Genomic DNA, 12,500 nt, shown 5'->3' on the forward strand with positions numbered 1-12,500 from the left:
CCGCGCAGTGCTCACTCACGCAAAAAGGTGCAGACTTGGATGAAACCTCACGTAAATAAATGCACACCGCGAACAAATAAGAAAATGTTTTTGTGAAAAGATCTCACTTCTAGACGAATCGACAGCGAATCGGAGGGGACGCACAGATATGTGAGTGACACATGTTTTAGATTTGGCTCTCGACGATCGCCCTACATGAAGCAGAGAGAGAGAGAGAGAGAGAGAGCGCTGACTGACGGGAGCTAATCCCTCCTTCATCTCACGCTCAGCCGCGGCTGGACTGTGACTCGTGAGGGCGGGGGAAATGAAACAGCGGGGTGGGGGGTGGGTGGGGGTGGCGGGGATGCGGGGCGGGGGGGGAGGCGGCGGAGCGTTTTCGACGGAGCGATGGTCTGGGCGCAGCGCCAGGGGCCCTGCGGTTACGCAGTTTTATTGAGTTCAGCGGCGGGCCACTGACCTCGCCAGCCCCCGTCTCCTAGCGGGGAGAAACACAAATAAGAGCCTGGACCGGCATAGCCCAGACCAGCACAGCACAGCGCAACGCAACGTAACGCAACGCAGCACAGCCCAGACCAGCCCGGACCAGCACAGCCCAGACCAGCGCAGCGCAGCACAGACCAGACCAGCACAGCCTGGACCAGCACAGCCCAGCACAGCACAGTGCAGCACAGACCAGACCAGCACAGCCTGGACCAGCACAGCACAGACCAGCCCAGCACAGCCTGAACCAGCACAGTCCAGACCAGACCAGAGAATGGCCAGAGCTGGAGGTGCTACTGGAGACATGAGTGGAGAAGGAGCTAGAACAGACAGACCGCTGCCTGGACTCCCTCTCTCTCTCTATCTCCCTCTCCCCCCCCTCTCTCTCTCTCTCTATCTCCCCCCCTCTCTCTCTATCTCCCTCTCTCCCCCTCTCTTTCTCTTTCTATCTCTTGCTCCCCCCCTCTCTCTCTCTCTCACTCTCACTCCCTCACTAGCCCCCCCCTCTCTTTATCTCTTGCCTGCCCCAACCATACCATAGCCATGCTTTAAGTAACAAGATCCCAAGTAAGTTACGTAATATAAAAATATGTACATCTGACCAGAATGCATTTTAAATTGAACCAAGTCAATTCCTTCCAACAATCTGTCTTTCCAATTATAGAGAAGAGGGTGAGGTCAGCCACCCTCGAAGAGAGGGGCGAAGAGAGCAGTCAGACAGGTCGTCTGTACGTCACGGGTTCAAATAATGTGACACCTCTTTGAAGTGATTTAGGAACAACGGCACTGTGCAGTGTTTAGTGAACTGTTACTGCAAGTTTGCAGGTTCGATTCCCAGTTGGGCCACCGCTGTTGTAGCCCAGAGCAAGGCACTTAACCTGAATTGCTTAAGTAAAAATATCCAGCACTAAACATTATTTGTCTCTGCTAAATCTCATAATAGGACTTTCTGCTAAATACTGGAATATAATTTGATGTATGTCTCCAGGAACCCTGAAGTAGGACTGGAAAATTGGAGCAATGCACGACAATTTGAATAATTCCCCGTTCCCAGTAGAATGGGACTAAGTGGAAAGTCTGCTCAACTTTTTATTTTTTGGTAAACAAACTTTGGATGAACGTGCAAGTGTGCTTGACTGGGAGGATCCCAGCATAACATACCACAGAAGCCTGAGTAGTCAGCTAAGATCTCTCTCTCACTCCCCCCCTCTCTCTCTATCTATCTCTCTTCTCTCTCTCTTCCTCTCTCCCTCTCTTTCTCTCTCTCTCACTCTCTTTTTTGTGTGTGTGTGTGTGTGCGTACATGTGGCATAGAATATGTAAAAACGTATGCATGAATATGTAATGAATGTGTGATAACCATAACCACATAAGCATTGAATGTTGATCTGAATAAGGCGCTCTGCTATGTTAAAGCGCAGTATGCTTTTGCTGCAGACAGGGTAGCAGAGTGTGAACATGCAGCGCAGGGTTCTATTCCTGCTCCAAGAGGGAACCCACACTTTCTGCTGAGACCCCAGCTTGCACCCTCTCATCCAGTACCCTCGAGAGCTGCATTACACAAAATGGCCCATTTGATTCCTGGTCATTTAGTCACGCTTTCCTTGTCTGTGAATGGAATTTATTATTATTATTATTTTTAAAATTGAGTTTCCTATTAGATAGCAAAGAAGGGTTCTAGGGAAAATGTGCACCAGCCAGTCCTACATGCCATTTCTCAAGCCTTCTCGAGCCCGTGGGGAAACCCCGCCTCCCAGCTCCAATTCATCTACGATTAGTCACATGGCGGACTAAGAGAGGCAACGTCTAGGTATGATGTCACTAACCCAGTGCAGTGCACATGCACACCACATGCAATGCTATAAAAAATAAAAAAAATCAATAAATAAAATAAAGTCACTGTAGCCTTAGCCTGAATAGCATCACCTGAGAACGGCAAAGAAAGCCTTTGTGCTGGAAATAGGCCTTTGATCCTGATGGATATATGGTGTAATTAAATGCTGAGCGACACCACAGTGAGTTCTTTTCAGATTCCTAACAGAACGGTCATAACCTGGTTGGTGTACTGAATACACCAATGCCACTTTCTTCACCAGCACTCAAAGACACGTGCGAGACAACGCACAGAATGCACCTCATTATTGCTGGCAGGCAGTAGCTAAAGGGTGCATAAGTAAGTAGAACAACCATGGTACGAATGTCCTCTGCGCTAACGTGCTAACGTGCTTAACAGACAGGCCCCCTGCACAAGCTTGTTCTCTGTCAGTGGCAATGTGGATTTATTTGCTTTTTTTTAATGACCATGAGCAAAGCATGGTTTAATAAGATATACCCTGTTAGAGCAGACCTTCTGTTTAAACTGGAGATGTCAGGAAATGCAGAAATTAGTCACCTGCCAACAGGTCACAGACCTTTTCCTGAAAAAATCACAAGTTGGCAACCTCACCACTTTGAAGTGTCTCAGCAGTTCATCATTTAACAATGTGTACGAAACTGGGAGCTTGAAGCACAAAAAAAGAGCCAATATCAGCTGGAAATGTGTCTGTCTGTCTATCGATCTATCCATCCATCCACCCATCCATCCATCCATCCATCCATCTATCTATCCCTCCATCTAAACATGAGCCCAAGTTAGCCCTGCTCTGACCCAGTTCCCCTAAAGTCCTCTCAGAGGGACCAGGTCCTCCAGGGCTGTGGGCCACTGCGTAGCGCACAGCTCAATCTGGAAAAATAAAGATCAACGCGGTGCGGCTGTATTAAAAACGCTCCTTCCTGTCTGCGCTTCAGAGGCATTGCAGTCTCTCTGGGACTGGAGAAACAGCCGGGCTGATCGATGCCAGGAGAGAGAAAAAAAGAAAGAAAGAAAGAAAGAAAAAAAAAAAACCATTGCACAAAAACAGAAACAGTACCGTATAACTTCTCTCCACCTCTGCCTCTCTATCTACTTTCAAGATTTTTAAGATAGAGAGAAGGAAGAAGAGGAACTATCAGCGTTTCTCGATGCGGCTGCTCCTACGACGCATAAGAACAAAAAGGCGGTGAAAGTGATGTTTCAGGACTTTCAGCCTGCGCAACTCCACACTCAAGCTGCGCACGGTTCCGCATCTCACAGGGACGGAGTGTAGCACAGTGGGTAAGGAACTGGGCTTGTAACCGAAAGGTCGCAGGTTCGATTCCCAGGTAAGGACACTGCCGTTGTACCCTTGAGCAAGGTACTTAACCTGCATTGCTTCAGTATATATCCAGCTGTATAAATGGATACAATGTAAAAATGCTATGTATAAGTTGTGTAAGTCGCTCTGGATAAGAGCGTCTGCTAAATGCCTGTAATGTAAATGTAAATGTAAATCTCTACCGATTTTCTCAGTAACCGCGCGCCTTATTTCCATCCCGCATTAGCTGCGCCGGGAACGTGTTCCGCGCGGATAACTGCCGCCCGTCAGCCTACCCGCGTTAGCAGCTTTCGTAACGGGCATAATGACGGCGCACTTTAAGGGGACCGATAACGCAGGCAAGCCGGCACGTACAGAGCGCGCGGGCGCTAACGTGGAGAGCGCCGAAAGTGCGCTCTCACGGTTTACCGAGAACTCTGAGAGTCCGTCCCACTGTTTCCGTGCCAGAGGGGCGGGGGGGAGGGAGCGAAATATAATTTCCACTCGCTAGCGGTAGAGATGCTCATTTCTGGCCTGTCTTCTGTTCTGGGTTGTGAGGTGTTGTCATTTTATTCTCGCTCGTTGACCTTCGACCTTTTCAAGTGCCACAGCAAGGGAATCAGCAGACGGACACCAGTTCTGAAGCCAGATGTACCTTAAGGAAACGCTAATGCTAATGATAAAAATAATGCCAAAAATGGGCCATGCTCAGGTGGATCTTAATCGACGCTAACTGGAGTACAGCTCAACTTTGCGTTGTCCCTGATTCCCCAAAAGCGTGTGTGGACGATTTCACAGCCACAAACAGGAAAACAGCAAGAGTGGTGAAAGAAAGTGACAACACAGCTGTGCAGGTTAATACTAAGTGCGGCCGGGTCTTCTGTCTACGGGACAGGGTTACAGCTCCGGCTGTTCTGTGAACACAGGGACACAGGTGTGCTCTCCTGTGTGTACGGGGTGGGGTTACTGTTCTGTGGAGACGGGACGCAGGACACAGGGGTCCCCTCCTCTGTGTACGGGACGGGGTTAGTGCTCTGCCTGTTCTGTGGGGATGGGATACAGGGACACAGGTGTCCTCTCCTCTGTGTACAGGGCAGGGTTACTGCTCTGGCTGTTCTGTAGAGCTGTAAACACAGGTACACAGGTGTGCTGTCCTCTGTGCACAGGGCGGGGTTACTGCTCTGGCTGTTCTGTAGAGCTGTAAACACAGGTACACAGGTGTGCTGTCCTCTGTGCACAGGGCAGGGTTACTGCTCTGGCTGTTCTGTAGAGCTGTAAACACAGGTACACAGGTGTGCTGTCCTCTGTGCACAGGGCGGGGTTACTGCTCTGGCTGTTCTGTAGAGCTGTAAACACAGGTACACAGGTGTGCTGTCCTCTGTGTACAGGGCAGGGTTACTGCTCTGGCTGTTCTGTAGAGCTGTAAACACGGGTACACAGGTGTCCTCTCTTTGTGACATCAGCCTGCCATAAGCTGTCAGTCAGGAAAGACAATCTACGGACGGGGTGAAGTTTTATACACCACCAACACCTCAACAGATCCACGCCGCATATTGTATCAGGCAGCACATTAGGGGAATCTACGACAGGAGATTTATTTATTTGCTTGTTTGTTTGAAAGGACCCGCAATCTGACGCTGACCCTGACTCTGGTGACTGGATTGATAAGCACAGGGACGCATAAATGCAGAGACAGGATAATTTGCAGCTACGGCACGTGCATAAAGGGATGACTCATCCTTTACTGCGAAGGTATCGATCCTAATGACAGACGGAAAGGAACTGTGGACTGATGTGTGCACACAATGCCAGCTGTAACTGGATGTTGATTAACACTTGTATTCTAAAAACTGTGGTGCGGGATAAGAAGTGCCTGCATGATGAAATGGAGGAGTTATGTACATATTTATGTACCATGCTGTACGTGCAGTTATCGCTCTTATTGGCAACATAAAATGTTTTTGTTTTTTTTTTCAGCAGAGAATTCCTGCCCTCGGGCAAGGTTGGGAACAACTGACAATGTATCACCCCATGCTCTAATGTAACACTACAGCCAGTAACAGCACCATAACCAATGGGAGAGAGAGGAAGCGAGAGAAGAGAGAGAGAGAGAGAGTGTGTGTGTGTGTGCGTGTCAAGCCCAGAGAGCTAACAGATCCATCTCAGATGACTGCTTCCCTTTCAAGCAGTCGCCACGCTCACGTTGCCTGGAATATCGCTCCACGGTGCTTGAAAAAGAAGAAGAAGAAAAGCGCACAGCACAATAAACATGTTCTCTAATCGCGTACGCCAGATCTGATTGTTTTAACACGGTTCCGTTTTACCTCTCCGCTCTAACGCCTCTTGCTTTGCCCAATTTACGCAGCTTTTGTCTTAAACGCCTGCCGACGCGATTTAATTTAATTAGTGTTCATCACTTTACACCTGCGTGTGCTGTACGGCTGTATATGAATTCAATTACCTATCACTGTCATGAAACTCACGTATCAGTACATCATGAGCATTATTCTGTCTGTAGTAGCCTACAGTTCAAGACATCACATTACATTTATTTGTAGACCTGCTCAGGACTGAAGTTGAAAACCAGCTTTTGAGCTAACTACGATTCAATACTCTGATACCATGCTCAAAATAACACATTGTTCCTGTCAAGTAAAGTAGTAGATGTGCATTGTCATGCTGAAACAGGGTAGGGCCTTCCCCAAACTGTTGGGGAAGCACAGAATCATCTAGAATGTGCTTGTATGATGTAGCATTAAGATTTGCCCTGACTGGAACTAAGGGGTCTCGTCCAAACCATGACCCAGACCGATGGGTGTCCAGATACTTTTGGTCATATAGTGTATCATATTAATATTATGAAGTAAAAGTGGAAAATGTGGGCCTGCTTGTCTCTCCCTCCCTCTCTCCTCTTTCCCCAAGTCTTTGGGGAGTCTCTCTCTCTCACTCTCTCTGTCTCTCTCTTTTTCTTTCTCGTTTTCTATCTGGTGTGTTCTGCCGATCGATTCCCCTCATCCCACATCATAACCGAAGCACAAGGGATGGGCTTCGCTCCCAGGGAGAACAGCCAGAAACAAAACCAAGTCTGTGAAGCTTCTCCACGGAACTGTTTTTAGCTTTTTCAAATGTTATTGCTGCCCGCTTAAGAGGAACTAGGTAGCTTTATGTCTGCACATAACCTGTCAATAACATGACCTCTAACACTGCTTACAAGTGCCGGGGAAATATTTGCAGTATCACAGCGGAAAGTCTAAAATACACTTGAATAGTGCCGCTGACAACAGTTACCTTGGTTACATGCGAACTGCAGGGAAAGTGTCTGTTATCTGCTTCAGGTCTACAGACCTTGCTGCTCACAGTACTAAACAGTGAAATGTTAATTAATTGTGTTAATTCACAACTAATAACACATATGTGAAAGTTGATTTAACACTGGACATTTTGATTGCACTGGTTTGATGCAGACACATAGCACAGGATTCAGCTCATTGCTGACCTTTACCCTCCCAGGGACTGCTACACCAGAGGACCCCGCCTGTACGCTCAGAACTAAGGGCTCCAAAACGCTCCTCTGGGTCTCCACGGAGCAGGGCCGCCCAACACTGTTCCTGGAGATCCACGTTCCTGTAGGTTTTAATTTCAACCCTAGTTTGGCACACTTGATTCTAATTAGCAGTTCAACGAGATCTCTAGTTGTTGAATGAGGTGTGCTTTGTTAGGGTTGGAGTGAAAATCGACAGGACGGTAGATCTCCAGGAGCAGGGTTGGGCAGCCCTGCCATAAAGGAACGCTATCTATTGCAAGCGTTCTTGGTCAGGCAAAATAGTTCAATCTGGGAGCCTTCACACTTTTAACACCTACCACAGAGAGTCCCATAAAGACCTAAAGAGGGTTCCCCTACGGAGGCAAGCCAAAAAACCCTTTTTTGTCTGAGCCTGTAATCCTGCACTCATCCCACTAATTGACACTCCTAATGTCCTGGAGCTTGTTAAATGCACGGCTTTTTTTTTTTTTTTTTTTGCAAGCCTATGGCTTAGAGTTAGCGTCGCCTCAGCATCGGATAAACTTTTCTCAAACGGTCTCATTGCACAGTCTGTTTTATAAACTTGAGCAGAGCTACTGGAAACACACTGTGTTTCTTTCAAGCTCCCCACCCGACTCCTCCATTTGCAGATTAAGCCAGTCAAAGAGAGAGAGAGAGAGAGAGAGAGAGAGAAAGAGAGAGAATGAGAGTGAGATAGGGAGGGAATGGGGGTGCAGATGTAAAAAGAAAAGGAGAGAGGTGTTTTAGTCGGTGCTTGAGTCTAGCAGAGAAGCTCATTTACCCAAAGGGCATCGGGTTCAGTGTGCTGAGCTATTCACACACAGTTAACTTCGGAGGCAGGGAAATTCTCACCACGGTGTCTTCTTTTTGTAAAATGCCACAGGACGTACCCAAACCGGCTTCCTCTGAACGCTGCGCTGTTTTCCGCGCGCGGCGCAGCTGAGCCTGATAGAAGCCCGCCTTATCCTCTACTCCCTGCTGAGCATCTTCGAGCTCAGCCTTTAAATTACCATTACTCATCTGCTAAGCGTGTATGCTGGTATCCACTAAATCACACAACACTTATCCTGTGAAAGTCCAGGGATGGCTTTTTATAAAAAAAAAATTAAAAAAATCACTTACTCATAATTGTAAATGTGTGTGTATTAAAACAACAATGCATACTGACAAAACAAGGAGCGAGAGATTCTAAGGTTATCTTGAAGTTACAAAAAAGAGAGACAGACAGACACACACACAAACACACACAGGCAGGAAGACAGACAGGCAGACAGACAGACAGGCACACCTGTGAGGTTCCTGCAGACAGACAGACAGACGGACAGGCAGGCACACACACACACACAGACAGGCAGACAGGCAGACAGACAGGCACACCTGTGAGGTTCCTGCAGACAGACAGACAGACAGACGGACAGACAGACAGGCACACCTGTGAGGTTCCTGCAGACAGACAGACAGACAGACAGACGGACAGGCAGGCACACACACACACACACACACACACACACAGATAGACAGGCAGACAGACAGACAGACGGACAGGCTGGCACACACACACACAGACAGACACACACACACACACACACAGACAGGCAGGCAGGCAGACAGACGGACAGACACACAGGCAGACAGACGGACAGACAGGCAGACAGACGGACAGACAGGCGCACCTGTGAGGTTGCGGAGGCCCAGCTGGCGCAGGCCGAAGTTCCCGTCGCGGCGGTAGTTGAGGAAGATGGCGAGCGCGTAGCGGTCCTCGTACAGCTTGTTGCCCCGGACGATGCGCAGGTTCTCCAGCGGCAGGTAGTCAAACTGGTTCAGAGCCACCAGCACGTACCCCGTCACCTCCCGGATGGACTGCGGGGGACAGAGAGCAGAGGGACGCTATAGTCATAGTGCTCCCTGTGTCGCCCACGGCAACACTCGCGTTCACACACATACGACATGCCATTAGTTACCAATTACCGATGAAGAAAACATTGACCACTAAAGGTTTATTACCCTTTTACCAATTGTAACCACTTGACAAGCTGCCGATTCTGTCAGAAGTTTCTTCTGTATGAAATGCAGACCTTATACCATTACAGTGCATAAATATTTTACTGTGATCTACAGGACAACAGCCAAACAGCACCATCCTGCAGCCTAGCACACGAAGTGCATACGTTTAGCTGTCCGAGAGGACATTTGGGAGTTGAGCTAAAATAAGATTATTTTTTAGTTCTTGGGAATACAAACAACCTCAGCTCGGGGCTGTAGTGAAACCTCACATTATATATACGCACATTATAATAGAGCGAGACGCTGAGGAAGAAGGACTGCCTATCACCACACCGTAATATAATTTCAGGAGATAATGACCGCTGAGATTTTCAAAAACCTCAAATCGATCACGTGGACATCCCAATCCGGGCTGCGTGCTGTGCTGTTACCCAAAAACGAGACGCCTTCAGACGCAGGATGCGGTAACCGCTTCGCCTGGCGGGACAGGCAGGGGGTGGGGGAAACAGGCTCTAGTTACCAGAAATTAATCCTGAGGAGCACTTCCTTTTGGGGACGACAGTCACTGACAGCTGTCAACAGGCATTCGCGTCAACCCGGAGTCCGTCCCGGAGTGGCAGATCCAGCCCAATTTGCTGACTGGGCCCTTCCCAGTCCGCTCACGTAGACGAGAGCGGCTTTGCGAGCGAACGGTGGGCCCGTCTTAACTGCCTACGGGAAAGGCACACTGATTTGTTTACTGGCTTGTTTACTGGCCAGCCAGTTGATGCATACAGAACACTAGTGGGACAGGAGTTTGGAGGGAAAGCGGAGTTCTGTGGTACTTCCTCTTCCCAGGAAACAGGATATGAGTGCGCAGAGCTGGAGATGATTGGCTGGGAATGGCACAGCTGCAAAGGGCATTGCAGATGAATTACCAACGACATTGAAGTCCAATTACCTGAAAGGACTTTGCAGCTAAGTGGCTGGGAACAGGCTAAGAACAGGCTAACTATGAAGAACTTTTAAGCTGATTGGCCTGTAATGGACTAACAATGAGGCACTCTGCAGCTGACCGGCTGGGAATAAGCTAACAAGGAGGAACTTTGCAGATGATTGGCTGGGAATGGGCAACAATGCAGAATTTTGCAGATGATTGGCTGGGAATAGGCTAACAATGAGGGACTTCGGAGTTCATTGGCAGGGAAAAGGCTAACAGAGTGGAATGTTGATGCTCATTGGCTGGAAACAGAATAGTAGTGAGGAGCCTTGCAGCTAATTGGCTAGGATTGGGGCAGAAATAAGAAGCTCTGTAGATGACTGGAGGGGAACAGGATGGGAGTGAGGATCACTGGCAGTTTTTAATTAGCTGATTGGCCAGCAAGTCAGACAGAAGGCATGAAGAGGTTGTGGGCAGCTCACAGATCCCATTAACACAGCCAGAGTAAAGGGGGGAGGGGTGGTTGTTGGAGGAGACTGCTAGTGGCAGTCTGGTCACTGCAGAAAAGCCTGATGTATAACAGACACACAGCAAATCGCAGCTTCACGCCAGCAAGCACACTCCTATAGTGCACCTCTATCACACAGTGTACCTCTATCACACAGTACACCTCTATCACACAGTGCACCTCTATCACACAGTACACCTCTATCACACAGTGCACCTCTATCACACAGTGACCCTCTATCACACAGTACACCTCTATCACACAGTGCACCTCTATCACACAGTACACCTCTATCACACAGTGTACCTCTATCACACAGTACACCTCTATCACACAGTGCACCTCTATCACACAGTGACCCTCTATCACACAGTACACATCTATCATACAGTACACCTCTATCGCACAGTGCACCTCTATCATACAGTACACCTCTATCACACAGTGCACCTCTATCACACAGTACACCTCTATCGCACAGTGCACCTCTATCATACAGTACACCTCTATCGCACAGTGCACCTCTATCATACAGTACACCTCTATCACACAGTACACCTCTATCATACAGTACACCTCTATCACACAGTGTACCTCTATCACACAGTACACCTCTATCGCACAGTGCACCTCTATCATACAGTACACCTCTATCACACAGTACACCTCTATCACACAGTGCACCTCTATCATACAGTACACGTCTATCATATGGACACCTCTATCACAGAGTGCACCTCACCTGAAAACACAGCCCTGTAACGAGCCCAAAGGGGTAAGAATCTGTTAGAAAGTCCACAGAGAGGTCTGGTAAACTACATTTAAAAAAAATGTTTGTAGAGTGCTATCTATCAAAGGCTTTTCATTGTCATGTAAATGTACTACAGAGAGCTTATTATTGCAGCTTTTCCTGAAATGGACTCCAGCTCCCTTTAAAAGTGATGAACAACGAGCCTTGTGTAAAACGCTTGGCTAAATCTCCGGAGGGAACTGTGTCGTACTGCAGCACATAAACCGGCAACGTCAACTGTAACTAAGGTCCTTTTTTAAGTTTTTAAAAAATCCTTATCCTTTTTTTAATCCTCATCCAATCTGCAGCTAAACCATTTTCCTCTTCATTTCTTGTGTAGTGCACTGTCAGAATCCCATCTGGGAGAAATGTGCGAATCTGTGATTTTCAAAGGGCACAGAAATAATAATAATAGTAATAGTAATAATAGTAATAATAATGTCATGACCATAATCACCGTGTCTAAATATAAAATACAGGAAATGACAAAGCAAAGGTCACAAGCAGTGCATGTCTGTAGGTGAGCGGGATTTGAGTTTATCCGTGATTGGGTCGTATGCTATGTGACCTCTGCAAGGATTAAAGCGATTTGTGAAGCTCAGCCCCGCGTCTGGCTGGCCACGGGTGCGCTCGAGAGTGCTGCGCGGGTCACCTGTCTCACCTTGCAGGCTAGTGCCGCTAGCCGTGTCGCGGTGAAGACGGCGATGATGCATTCTGCCCCCCCCCTCTCTCCCCCCCCCCCCCCCCACAGCCAACAGGCGCTCTCCAAGCTAACACGTACTCATTGGCCTTAAACCGCTGCGATAAACCAAGCCCCATAAGCCCCTCAAGAGTATCGTCATAAACGAATAACCTTTCGACCGCATTTGCATTTTATTCCTTTATTTTATTTTATTTTATTTAAATTTATTTATGTCTTTGTCAGGAATGACCCTACCAGGGGCATGAGCACCTCTCTCTCTCTGATATGAACTCATCGCTCCGGGGCAGGGAGACCCCCAGGCCTTAAGGGGGCGCTGGAGGGCCCGCGAGCCGAGTGAAGCGACAGCTCAACAGCACCCCGCCGTAGACGCTGAGCGCCCTTGTCTCTGATGTTGCGCTGC

At 48.2% G+C, this 12,500-nt stretch overlaps 1 protein-coding gene across 4 annotated transcripts in view; it reads right to left on the bottom strand.

Moving 5' to 3' along the window:
- Nucleotides 1-12,500, bottom strand: part of LOC118223252 (receptor tyrosine-protein kinase erbB-4-like) — a 366,133-nt gene that overhangs the window by 127,660 nt on the left and 225,973 nt on the right. For all 4 annotated transcript variants that reach the window (XM_035409520.1, XM_035409521.1, XM_035409517.1 and 1 more), the window contains exon 3: nucleotides 8,850-9,036. In XM_035409520.1, the coding sequence (XP_035265411.1) occupies nucleotides 8,850-9,036 (187 nt within the window). The remainder of the gene's footprint in view (nucleotides 1-8,849; nucleotides 9,037-12,500) is intronic.

This window comes from Anguilla anguilla, chromosome 3 (assembly GCF_013347855.1).
Source record: "Anguilla anguilla isolate fAngAng1 chromosome 3, fAngAng1.pri, whole genome shotgun sequence".
Lineage (NCBI taxonomy): Eukaryota > Metazoa > Chordata > Actinopteri > Anguilliformes > Anguillidae > Anguilla > Anguilla anguilla.